Source organism: Adiantum capillus-veneris, chromosome 17 (genome assembly GCF_014529385.1).
Source record: "Adiantum capillus-veneris isolate H3 chromosome 17, ASM1452938v2, whole genome shotgun sequence".
Lineage (NCBI taxonomy): Eukaryota > Viridiplantae > Streptophyta > Polypodiopsida > Polypodiales > Pteridaceae > Adiantum > Adiantum capillus-veneris.
Window position 1 is genome coordinate 20,507,168 of NC_140947.1, and position 13,825 is coordinate 20,520,992.

General features: G+C 45.0%; 1 protein-coding gene across 1 annotated transcript in view; it reads right to left on the reverse strand.

Moving 5' to 3' along the window:
* Positions 1 to 12,685, reverse strand: part of LOC147436898 (kinesin-like protein) — a 31,346-nt gene extending 18,661 nt beyond the window's left edge. Inside the window, exon 1 of the mRNA XM_086486286.1 lies at positions 12,289 to 12,685. Within this exon, the coding sequence (XP_086342412.1) occupies positions 12,289 to 12,572 (284 nt within the window). The 5' untranslated portion in view covers positions 12,573 to 12,685. The remainder of the gene's footprint in view (positions 1 to 12,288) is intronic.
* Between the last annotated feature and the right edge of the window lie 1,140 nt (positions 12,686 to 13,825).

Below are 13,825 nucleotides of genomic sequence, written 5' to 3' on the forward strand. Positions count from 1 at the left end.
GATAGAGAGAGAAGGAGAATACGACACAAGGGAAGTTGTCAAACCCTCCTCCAAGGGTCCCACTCTCGATGGCGAGAGTGGTCTACTATTGATTGCACAATCTGATACAAGATGCTGATGCAAATCTAAATGGTGCTATGTCAAGGCCGACGGTGGCGCCGACGATGACGAGACTATGGCTGAAAACCGAATGTTGTGGATTGGTTCTTGTTGCAACCAGTCGGGGCTGATCTGTGTGCTTAGTACCTTGCCGAAGACGCTTGCGACGCTATCTCTGCTGTCCTACAAACGCTGAAGTGTTGTCCTTCCAAAAACGCTGGCCTAGTGCTTGTAAAAACGCTGATTTTCTGACTGTATTGCTTAGGAAAAAACGTTGATCTTGATGCTGTGTTGTCGCTGAATTCCTGCTGCAAACGCTGGCCTGATGAGGCTGAAAACGCTGCTGCAAATGGTATCTATGGCTGCTGCAAAAACGCTGAAGTGGCTGAGTGTGCAGGCGGAAAAATGCTAGGCTGCTGGGACTGAAAACGCTGGCCTTCCCTTGCTGAAAACGCCAAGTTGAAGTGGGGGTTGTTCTTGCTGAGAGGGAGAGAGCGTAGCCTGTTGCAAGCGAACTGCCTGTTGCACCTTCTGTACTTCTGCCAGATTAGCCTAGCCCTAGGTTTGCTTATATATTACTTTAGCAAAATTGCCCTACCTAGTTCCCAACAAAAGTCACTTAATAAATAAGTGAAAAATGTCCAAAATAGGGAACATCATAGAATATATGTGATATCAGGAGATACCGCATGTATTATTGGCATGCAAGCGAGGTCGCTTGCAGTATTTCAAGGGTGGGGTGTGTCACCAGGAGGTGTATTTTTCATGTTGCCTTCCATAAATAAGTACTAGATATTTTTATTTATTTTTATTTTTACCTGTTTTTCCCGGAACCCTTGAAAAGATGCAGGTGGACATTGCATGGCCAGTGTGAAACAGCTGCGCCCGAATAGGTTTCTCACATTGAGAGTCTGGGTCGGTCAATCTGGGACTGGTCCAGCCAGTTAGCACTGAATTCTGATGAGCAAGGAAGCCTGTGTGCGCCAAATGAAGTCTGGGCCACTCGGAAAGTCACTTACAACTTTATAAGTCAATGGGAACTAGGCAAAAGGAGAGCAACCTGCAGGACACCTCAGCAAGAGGGGGCGCCCATTTTGAGGTTGGGGCTGGTTTTTGGTTCATAAGTGACCTACATTGTGTGTGTGTGAGTAGTGGATGCGGGGTCTACAGCTTTAATGGAAAGCTTGCCTTCTCCTCTGTCTTATGTACCACGATGACTTGCTCTCGTGCATCTCTTTCTCCCCTTTGGAACATATGGTAATGCCCCACTAGTTGGGCTACTCTGATGAATATGTACAGTTCTGGGGGTTTATGCGTGTTTGCCAAGGCAAGAGCCTTCTGAACAAGAACCGGATAAGCTAATTGCTAATCCCCCATAGGTACGCACAGTTCCATCGTGAAAGATTGTAAGTTTGGAGAGTTTTCTCACGTGAAAACTCGTCCAATTCACAGGGGAACTGTCTCATTGCGTGCGGGAGCCCTTGGGACACGCGTAGGCGTGTTCGCTCCGCTAAAACGATCCGAAACGAGAAATTAGAGCCTGCTATGTTTTTCTACAGATTTAGGGTTTCGCACCTAAACTGCAAGGGAACACCAGGGGAGCCTTGTGAGAGCCTTGGGATGCGTGTACAGGCTTTTCAGCACCCGGCAGTGAAAAACAGAGAATTACAGCCCACTGAATTTCTGTGACAGCTCACCAGAAAGCTTCCAGATAGCGAGGGAATCCACCTAGACAGGTACTTTTGACCTACATGGGTTTTTGCCCCATTATGCTGCCGAAATCAGGTCGACACCTACGTTTTCAGCCCTGGCCAGGTTTGGGCAGCTTTGTGAAAGCTTGTACTAAGTGGTCAGATCGTCTACTTAAATTGAATAAAGAAATACCGAAAGGGGCGCCAGTCTTTGGGACCCACAGGGTGTCGGTCTCGTGTGCGCAGTGACATTCTAGGACTGGGCATGCACGGTCTACGAATAGACTCACAAAAGTGTCAGATCACTTCTAAATCTGGACTGACTGAACCCTGATCATGCTGTAGCTTGTCCACGGACACATAGGGTTGGATATGTCACGTGACATCCCCTCCTTTTCAAGATGAGGTACTGGAACTGTATGGCATCGAAAGAGATCGCCAATAGCATATGGAATCCTGGAAGGGACTCTTCGCCGGCCCACTCTGATGTGTGGGTCGTGCGGTACTTGAACTTCATAAAGGTATGCAACGCTTGCTTCTTTGGGCCGCGCCGAAAGCGACACAAAATCTTTTGTGGCTCCTTCGATGCTTCAACTTCGTCTAGAGTCATGCTTCTTTCTTCTTCAAGAATCTCCATGGCTGAAAATTCTTGAAACCATTTCCAACACAAAACCATGAACATCCCTATTCCATGTAAAGTGAGTGGAAAAAATCTCGTCTTCCTCAAAGACTGTGCATGCAATGTAGATAAACAAAGAGACGGAGCGCCAAACCGTTCACCACACACACGCAAACAATGAGATCGAATCTTTTTCTTCTGATCTAATTCGATCAACTGTGACAATTCACAACGGAACTGCCCATGCTTCGTGCTCATACTTTCATGTGCTCGTTCTACGAATGTGTCATGCCAAGGAAGAGACATGAAATGTGACTCCCTTGAATGCATACTTTTCAGCTTTTCATGAAAAAACCGCATACATTCGTGCTCATTCATGAGTGAAACGTGCTCAACGTACAATATGTCATGCCTAGTAAAAGGGATCACATAAAAACGCTGACTAAAATAAAGGAAACGATCACGAATGAAACACTCGAATAATGCGTACGTATCAATCATGCGAACACATAATACTTTCTGTGAGGGTTCTTTGGACCTAAGCTTAGAGAGCCAAGATCCGTGCTTCCTGAATGATCGAATCGTCCTGTGGGGTTCTTTGGACATCGACTCAAAAGCCAAGATCGGTTCTTCGTGATTAATCGAATCTACAACGAGGTTAGCTTCGCTAGAAAAAGCATCAACTAACTCATCATCCTTGTGAACAATCACATCATCTTCATGCAAATCATCATGCTCGTCAGAAATCACATCTTGATCATGCAAATCATCATGCTTGTCTTTATCATCCAAATCATCAGTTTCTCACAATCATGCAAATCCTATGTGTCATGCTTTGGAGAAGAAGAGACTGAGAGAGTCTCCGTCTCCTGAATCTCTTGCATCTGTGCCGGCACTTGAGAAAAGAGTCGCAAGAACTCTTGCATGTGTCGCTCGCGCTGTTCTTGTCTTGCCTTTCTTTCTGCTTTTGTCTTTTGCGTGCTTGCGATCCATTTCTGCTTTTATTTCTGCATGTCTGCGATTCATTTCTGCATTTCTTGCTTCGCGTTCTAAATTCTATTCCAGAAACATCAGCTCCAACGCCTCCATAGGAGTTAGTGCAATCCTTGATGTAGATAGGGAAGGAGGGTCGGAAAAACCTCCTGTTCAGGAAAATTCTTCTTCGCCTCTCTCATGCTCATCACCTCCAAGCAAAGTATCCATTCCGCTTCGAGTGATGACCATCCACTAAAGTCGTGGGTTCTTGTGGGTTCTTGTGGTCTTGGGTTCTCAAGTTCACGAGGAACTTGGTTTCTTGGGTTCTTGAGGGTCTTGAGGTCTTGATATTTTACCTATTTTTGACATTTTTCATTTATTATTTTTAAGTGACTTTTGTTGGAAAGTAGGTAGGGCAAATTGAGTAAGTTTGTATATAAGCAAACCTAGGCTAGCACTGATTGACAAAAGAGGTAGCAGGAGCACTCGCTCAACAGGCAACTTCTCCGCAGAACCCCAAGCCCTAGCGTTTTTGCTCCATAGCAACCACCTTGAGTTTTTGGACCAGATCAGCCAGCGTTTTTGCTTCTTGCAGATCCCTAGCGACAGAAGACTCAACAAGAGACCTAGCGTTTTTTATTTGCACATCAGCCCGAGCGTTTTGCAGATTTTCCACGACGAAACATCAAGAACCATCAGCGTTTTCAGTTTTCAGCCCTTAGGCACCACAGATCACGTCGCAGAGTTACCACGACGGAACATCAAGAACCATCAGCGTTTTCAGTTTTCAGCCCTTAGGCACCGCAGATCAAGTCCCGAACCTCACAGATCTCACCTTCCAGTAGCAAATCCTCACCGCACGGTCAGTTTCCGCAAGGTTTACAGTTTCAGCCCGGAAAACTCAGATTTCAGCATCTGCGTTTTCAGCGTGTTGTCGTCGCATCGTCGCCATCGACATCGTCATCGACATAGAGTCAGAATTCAGCAGATACAAGATTTGCAGATTTCAGCCCTTACAGTTTCCAGATTTCAGCCCGCGTCGTCATCCTCATCGTCGTCGACATCGTCGGCAAGTCCAAAGCATTGTAGAGATTTGTGCAATCATAAGTAGACCGCTCTCGCCATAGAGAGTGGGGCCTTCGGAGGAGGGTTTTACGACGTCTCTGGTGTGGTAGTCTCTTCTCTAACTCTCAATCTCATACACTTTCACGCACAGTGTCCATTCACTTGTTTGTGATTATTGCACTCTCATTAAGAACGGAAGGCTCTCCCTTCCATAAGAACAAAAGGAACCTTGAGCACAGTTCAAAGCACTCATCTTGAGCAAAGTTCAAACATTCATTCCGCTGCACCTAACACCTCGTCACACTTGATAAGTTGGTGGATAATAGGAAACTAACTCAATGGAGGCACAGTGCCAAGGTGAGGTCACCAAGAGAGAATCACCCGAGAACTGGGCTACATTGCATTTTTGGACGTGGTTCCAGTGGTGAAAGATGGTCAGATGACCAGTGAGAGTCCAACGGAAGCATCTCCTAAAATTTAGGGAACAGCTATTTTGGGCCATGAAGTCTATTCGCGTCATTAGCTCAAGAATGACAAGAGGAACATTTTATTACTCTGCCGCTAAGTCAACTGTGCAACCGGTTGAGATATTTTTAGCCCGGAAGGTACAAAACGGGAAAACCATGCATGAGTGCCACTTGGCACAGTTTTGGACATTTTTCACCTTGAGAGAGAGAGAGAGAGAAACGTTGAGATAAACGTGGGGGTTGCATTTTTCATCCACATGGTAGATTGTTGCAGGTACCAAAGCTATTGTGTGCAAGCTTTCCCTCTCATGTACAGTGTAGTGCAAGAAGTGATGTCCTGCACACTCTACACTTCTCTCTCTCTCCCCTCCGTACAGTTATGTGATGCCCCACAAGAGGGCTCTTCATTTGACCCTATGTACAGTTGTGTGGTCTTATCATAGTTACCAGAAACGGGAACGGGAACGGGAGGGTCCGGAACTGGACAGGAACGGGGAGGAGGAGGGGAGCCCGGAACAGGAATGGGGCCGGAATGGTCGACTAAAGTAAGGCTTGAATTACCTCCATTCAGCTTAGTCTCAAATCTACTCCTAAACCTGCCCCAAATATGTCCCCCAAACAGCCCCAAATCTGCCACCAAATGCCTACTTTTGCCCGTTCCGCCCCGCGTTACGCCATTCCACCTCATGTTGCACCCTGTTCCCCCCCCGTTCCAATTACACTCTGTTCCGGAACGGTGTTCCGTTCCCGACTCCGTTTCGGGAATGAAAGTCATCCGGAACGCCGTTTCGGAACGTTTGGGCTATGTTTCACCCGTTCCCTGTTACATTGGGTCTTACGCTTCTGTGCCGAGGCAAGAGCCTCTCTAAGCAGGAACAGGAGTAGCTAACTACTACTCCAAAAGCAGGCACCGGTGAGGGTGATAACCTCACCTACAAGTGCATTTTCAACGTTGGTTATGCACTGTTTTTGGACTGTTTTGCAGTCGTATGGATGCCAAAAGCATTGAGAACAGTGCCCCACTGTTAAAAGACACTCCCAAGATTGTTTAGGGATGAAAACAGGGTAAAAACCAATAAATATAGCGAGCTGTAATTGCTGTTTTTGGGCTGAAAACAGAGGGTTTATGTCTTTGGAAGCGAGTTCCAGCACGGGGATTTGTTCAGGCGAGTTTTGGGATTGTTATGCTGCCGAAATTTTGCCAGAACGGGTGTGATCTAGTTGGATAGAGGTGTGATCTAGTTGGATGCAGGTGAAGATCCCCAAGACTCTAGTTTTGTAACTTTACCCTCTGAAGGAATAAAGAAATACCGAAAAGGGCACCAGTTTTTGGGGCCTACAAGTTGTCGGCGTCTACTCGGAGCATCCTAGCTTCTAAGCCGTGTGTGCTTTGAAGTGTTAATTCCCGTTATAGGTTCCTTCTGCAAGGTTTCTCTTTGTGTTAAAGCTTAAAGTAAAGTTTCGGGTGAAAGCCAAAGTCTACTGCCCTACGGGCGGTTTCAAGGTATTAGAAATTTTCACCTCTCTGGCCGGTCCAGGCGGATTTGCTAGTGCCCCAATATCTCTGAGGGGCTGATCATAGGGAGTGACAGTTGTTTTGTGGCTATTCTCGGCCAATGTGAGACAATTTTCTCATTATCGGCCTGTTCCCGCCATTATTTTCCCCACCCTGTACTGCTAGTGGTGTCATATAGTTTGCCTCTTGGTGGCCCTAGGTCTAGGGTATTATTCCCAAGTACCCTTGTCCAGTTGGTTTCCACCTATAGTCCTCTTCCTCTTTTTTTCCTTGAGTTTTTTGCCCATTTTCAAGGTCGTGGGGCAAACAAGTAGATAGGACACCTTATAAGGTGTCCGGGGTCCCTTTAAAGGGACCATCACTCTCCTGTACCATCAGTTTGTGCACTAGTAGAGTTTACCAGCGTTTTGAGTCTCTCCCTCTCCAACGTTTCCTCTTTCTAGCAGCGTTTTCTCTCTCCAATGTTTTTCTCTCTCTAAGCGTTTTTTTGTTGCAAAAAGCGCTTCCCTCTCTCTGCCTTTGTGTTAGTGCACAACTCTCTCCTTCTGTGCCTTCTCCTTCGCTAGGCAACTCTCCAACTGTGCATTCCTTACAGATCTAGAGATCACTGCAACGGGGTTGCTTGGAGGTTCCACATTCGAAGGTGGTGGTTGTCCGCCATTGAGTACGAGAGGTTGTGCAACCGTTGTCGTTGTTTTCAGCCGTATCCGTCCAACTTCTGCTACCATTCCCGACAGGGTGTGGGGCAGCTCTCTGAAAAGAAGTCTTGAGCTATGACTGTCGCCCTCCATTGGTGGGTGTGGGTAACGTTGTGCCGTTGGCAATTGGCCAAGTTTCATTTGTCGAGTCTTCTGCGAAAGCTTTGTTGAGTCGGAAAGTTGAACAGTTGTTGAATCACACATTGTGCATGAATCTCCTCTAAGAGCTTTTGTTGAGTCGAGGTCGAACTTCGTATGTGGGTTCGGGTTTCGTTGTGATCCACTTTGCTGTTCTTTAGGCTCGGCGGCCATGGTAATTCACGGGAGGGACCACGCTTCGATTTGCAGAGGGCAAGGAAGCAATTGAGCTTTGATACCACTGTAACCACCTCCGATGAGTGGCCGGAGGGAAAACAGAGAACTATCACAATTTGCAAGACTTGACACACTTGATAATTGAACAAAACAAGAGAGTGAAAGGAGATGGAGAAGTTTGCGAAACAGAATGCACCTGCATGAGAAGTGATAGCTGTGAACTACCATTGTCAATGGCCCCGACTGTGTATTTTTTATTGATTGGGTATTTGTGGGTGAAAGAGTGTGTGCGACGGACGGCAAGAAACTGCAAGATCATCTTCGTCAAAGTCGTAACCTTCATGCAGCGAGTATGTGCTCTGTGTGTCAAGCGCCTACACTAACGACTCTTAAATAGGTCCTAATTCAAAAGCAGGTGTCCAAAAGCATCACATGCTCACACACGTTCTCTAGAGAAGTCTGGCATCCCGGGATCTTTTCTTTAGGGAAGAGAGAGAGCTGATTTTTTTCTCTAGTAAGGGAAAAAAATGCAGCTCACTCCCTCCTATTTTAGAGAGATAAAATTTGCATTTTTCTTGAGAGAGAACTGTTAGAGAGAACATTAACACCCTATAGAGAGAGAGAAAGGAGGATTTAGAAGGTCAAGGCACTGCTAGGAAGATTCCTGCTATGACTCAGAAATTGGTGGAAATCACCTTTCCTGAGAGAGGAATTTTCTGATCGGGATGAAAATACGCAGTGATCTGGTGTGCTTTGGATCTAGATGGAAAAACGCTAACCGTAAAACCCCCGTCACATGTATCATTCCTGTGCATCTTCAGCTGTCACTTTGATAGGAGGCTACAACGCTAGAGGGCTAGAACTCAGATCCATTTAGATATCTTCTAACTCCCTCTCTATGGCGAGAGAGGTCTATGCTATAGATTGCACAAATATGGTACAATGGTCTAGATGCTGTGGTACTTGATAATGACAATGTCGACGACGATGTAAACGACGATGATGGAGACTATGACGATAATGATGATGGTGTCGTCGTCAAGTTCGGGATCTACGACGAAGGTGTCATCAAGTCCGAGATATGCGATGAAGGTGACGAAGGTGTCGTCATCAAGATAGGGACTACGATGACAATGTCGCCGACAACCGCGTCAAGGCTGAAAACTGAAAACGCTAGATGCTCTGTTGGGGATCTGCTACTGTGGCGATATTGCGGCCTGAATCTACAACTGCTTCGCTGGACTAGGGCTGAAATGCAAAAAGCGCTGGCTGATCTGACTGAAATCTGAAAACGCTGGCTGATCTACTGAATTCTGAAAACGCTAGGCTGATCTGATACTAGATGGGGAATCTGGCGAGGATCTGCAACCCGAGGATGCAGGTTCTTGCGAGGCTAAGGCTGAAAACTGAAAACGCTGACATAACTTGTTGAATCTGCAAACGCTAGGCTGATCTGCTGAGAAAACGATGGGCAAGATGTCTGGTTGCACTCTGCACTTGTGCACTGAGCCTGTCTTCTGTTTTCTGCTTCTATTGAGTGTCCACCGGTTTTCTTTTATAATTCCTTAGCAATTTACCCTACCTACTTTTCCAACAAAAGTCACTTATTAATAAATAAGTGAAAAATGTGTACTTTGGCAAAAAGGGTTCTATGCTCTGGAAAATGCTCATGATGGGTATTGAATGTCATGCTAATGATCTAGCTGTGTGCAATCAGAGGATATGCAACTATTCTAAGTGTCTGGATTCCTGCGAAGAACTCTTCGCCGGCCCACTCTAATGCGTGGGTCGTGCGATACTTGAACTTCATGAAGGTCTGTAATGCTTGCTTCTTTGGGCCGCGCCGAAAGCAACACAAAATGATCTGTTGTGGCTCCAATGCTCCAACTGCGTCTATGGTTGTGGGTCCACCTTCTTCAAGAATCTCCGAGGAGGAAAATTCATGAAACCATTTTCAATACAAAACCATAAACATACCCATTCCATGTAGAGTAACTTGAAAAATACAATTCTTCCTAAAGGACTGTGCATGCAATGCACATGGAAAAAGTGATGGAGTGCCAAACTTCACCAAACACACACAAAAAGTGGGATCGAAACTTGACTTTTCAACCTACACCTATCAATTGTGGCAAATCACAACGGAAATGCCGATGCTTGATGGACAATCTTGCTCGTGCTCTTTTTGAGACTGTGTCATGCCAAGGAAGAAACATGTAAAAGCGATTGACAAAACGGACAATCGGGAAACAATGTGAATTCCTTGAATGCAAACTTTTTTCCTTTTCGAGAGTGATCCGCATACATCCATACTCATTCGTGAGTAAATCATGTGCATCGTACAATACGGCATGCCTGTGAAAAGAGAACACGTAAAGACGGAAATTGTCACGAATGAGAAACTCGAACAATGCGTGCTGACTAATCATGCAAACACACGGTACTTCCTGAATGGGTTCTTTGGACCTCGACTCGAGAGTCAAGATCGCCTCTCTCTCTCTCTCTCTCTCTCTCTCTCTCTCTCTCTCTCTCTCTCTCTCTCTCTCTCTCTAGTGTGGTAGATTGGTTATGCCATTTCGTCGGATAGATCTTTAAGGTCTCTTGGGATAGTTTCCCACGACGTTAAAATACTCTTCTTTACGGGGGGGGTGTGGCATAACCTTTCTATCACCCAAGTGTGGTAGATTGGTTATGCCATTTCTCTCTTGAATAACAGATCTTGACTTCAACTCTCCTCGTCGAATAGATCTTTAATGTCTGTTAGGATAGTTTCCCGCGACGTTAAAATGCTCTTCTTCTTCAAGGAAAGTAAAAGGAACCATCATTCAAGCTAAAAGCAATCACTAACGAAAGGAAAAGAAGTAAAATATTTGTGGAAGTGTAAAACCTAGATCTTCACTATTTCAATTCCATTGCACCTGGCAATAAACGAGGGCAAAGTCATAGACAAGGGTCCATAGCCTTCACATACCCAAATCAGCCCCGGACTGGAGAAAACGCAAGAAAAAAATAACAAGCTTCTCTCTCAATCAAGTCCAATACGGTACCAGATGAGCCAACACCAAGCATCCAAGGCGATCAAGACACTAAGGCTCTAATACCATGTCAAAATACGGAGCAGAAGACGCAACGAAGACACAGACTGGTCGTCAATCCGATGAACACCTTGACTCCAATCTTGCTCGACTCCGATAGGATCCTCAAAACACTCGAGAACACCTACAATGCCACATACCTACACAAGGCAACCGTAGAGAAGAGAGCAAAAAGAGACCACATCTCAGAATGAGAGAGAGAGAGAGAGAGAGAGAGATCTAGGAAAGGCTCTCCCTATAACAACCTGCATATACAAGAGCCCAAGAGGACGTCCGAAATACATGCGCCATGCCCTCGATGGATAGATGCCTAGCATAAAAAACTCCTACTACTACTCCCATCTGCTTCTGCACACGAGACCACTGGCTCAGCCTCAACATAGGCAACATCCAACTACAACAATAAGGAACTATATCTTCTCCTAGCAAGAAGATGAATCCGAAGAGAGAGGATGCACAACTAAAGGTTAACGCCCCACTGCACCTGCTTGACCCACATATCCAGCCCCACGACATGTGTAAATAGGGCTAAAATATGGAAACGGGGGAAAAGTGAGAAACAGCACATCTGGGGCCCAAGGAAAAATAGGCTAACGCTGGGATAAAATATCCCAAGCCTACAGGAGCCTGTATGGCCACGGATAGAGCCAAAACCCTGGGCTATAAATGGAAGAACACATCCCGATATGACCTCACTCCAGTCGGGCACAACAAAACAGCCCTCACTCCCAATCACCTGTCCCTAGGAGATACCGAGATTAACTAGACGAATCTAGAGAGATGCCAAACTCTTAACAACCTAGTCTTTTGCATATCATGGTTGTACTCTCCTATACCTATAGTTTTACATCTATTAGAGTTAGAGTTCCATCCCCCTCATCCGCCCACACATGTACACACACTCCCACATCTATTTTGTAGCTCTTATTTTGGCACTTTTGTCTTTTTCATCTATACCCAAAGAAGAATCATACTACAATACGCAAACACTGTTCGACCAAAAGGTGACACAGCATTGGGGTATCGGGCCACGAGGCTACATTGATTCAATATCACATCAAGAGCCAGAAAAGAGAGAGGTAGAGCAAGCTTTCTCAAATCTTGTTGCTATCCTTCACAGGCTCTTCACCTCGTACCCTATATCCTACACCTTCATGTTGGCACGGGATGGAGCTAGCTAGCCACATACATATCGTGATTGTATTTCCTGAGCATATCATGTCATGTTCTTAAAACTTAAGAGCCTTATCACTCAATACTCATGTATTTCCCCCAGCTTTCGGTTTATCTTGTAGCTCTTTTTTGACAAATAGCGAGAGGAAACACTCATGTACATTGATCAATCTCATTAAGAAAACCTTCTTTTTCTCTCTCTCCCTCCTTGAAAAAGTGGCTATATTTCAATGTTCGTGAGAAATCTAAAGTTCACAGCTATGGCCAACCCAATGGAAGAGTACAAAATTATCCCAACAAAGCTTGTATATAAGAAGAACTGAAAGCCCTGGAATCAAGACAGCTGATAGGAAGAATGCAAAAGCAACAACCACAGAGGAGAATCATGCCAATAGGGGTAGAAGAACCATCGGATTGCATAGTCAAAGCAGAAGCGGGCTTTGTTCAACATATGCAAGTAGCAAGTCTTTGAATATAACAAGCAAAGCAGCCCAAGCACTGAAGAGAAACGTATCAATGCCGTGAATCTCTCTCTCTCTCTCTCTCTCTCTCTCTCTCTCTCTCTCTCTCTCTACCTGATAGCCCTGCGGAGCTGCGAGTCAGAAAAGTTGGCAAACTCAACAGCCCAATCTACTGATCGAAGAGCTTCCCTTTTTTTCTGTCCTTTACTCTTCTTCTGAAGGGTGGAGATGGAGCTCTCAGAGCTGGAAGCAGTGATCCTGGAGCACCTATCTAAACAAAATGAACAAGTGTAGAGTTGATGCAGGAAGATTGAAGGCGTGGCTACTGGCGAACGCCAAGATGAGGATGGCTGGCGATGAAAAAGAAGATGTCTCTGAGGTAACCATAATCGCAACATCCTACTCGCTGTTAAACGCCACGAGCAGGTGGCACTGGTTCCTGCTCTCACGCCTTTGAGAGAGAGAGAGAGAGAGAGAGAGAGTCCCAGGAGCGATATGTACTCGAGTCAAAACTAGTGTGCCATGGTTACTTTGCAGGGACTTAATTCAAAGCAAGGGACTTAATTCAAAGCAAGTAATGGTAATTTCATTACATTTCCACAAAGCACTACACTTGAATCGTGGAAATATAATGAAATTACCATTACTTAGGTGAGCAAAATCAACATTGCGAGCAAGTTTTGAACCCAGTGTGTGGACGATGACAGCATGTGAGCATTATGCTACTCCTGGAGTACATCTCACCCCTTGAAAAAAAGAGACCTGCGTTCCTCAGCTCAACTCGTTGAACTTCCTTTTCTAGAGCTCCGTCGCATCTGGAAAGATTCATCTCCTTCTTTCTTTTTTTTAAAGCATTGGCACATACTAGAAAAACAAGTGATGAAATCACAAGACCTGCCAGGTAAAGGTATACTCAGATATGTTACAAGCAACAAGGGAGTTGCATTAAGGAGATGTCAAACTATTCAACTAAGAATGTTTGAAAGATGATTTGTGTTGTCAAATAATAAAGATTGAAAGTGTAATTTTAAGAACAAACTTCAAGAAAAAAAGCATAACTAAAGTTTTAAGCCAAACTCTATCAATAGACGACCATATTTGGCAGGAGCGTATGCCTTTGTGGCGGATAAATACTTCATCCTACATTACAAAACCAATATTCTAGGGAAATTCAAAAGTAAAAAACACGACAAAGCTTTGTGTGTAACTCTCAGTTTTAAAAAGACAATCAAGAAGTATTCTTTATAAGAAGAATAGGATAGACATTCCTCACGACCAAATGGGGCGCATTAGTTTTAAAACTAGGTGCTTCGATAAAAATAGAAGGCTCAAGACTTGAAGTGCTAGGAGCGCGTCTTGAGCTAGAGAGAGAGAGAGAGAGAGAGAGAGAGAGAGAGAGAGAGAGAGAGAGAGAGAGAGAGAGAGAAGCGCTCACAATATACGAGAGCTTGAGACTTGATTATAAACTTAATCTTGATTACAAGACTTAATACTTTATTAACAAACTTGACTTACAAGACAAGAACTAGAAGAGGACTTATTAAGACCCTTCTAGGGAGGGTTAAGGAGATAGGCTCTTCCTTCTAGAACCTTCTAGTGATGATGTAGGCAATGACATAAGCGATGATGTAGGTGAGGACATAAGCGATGG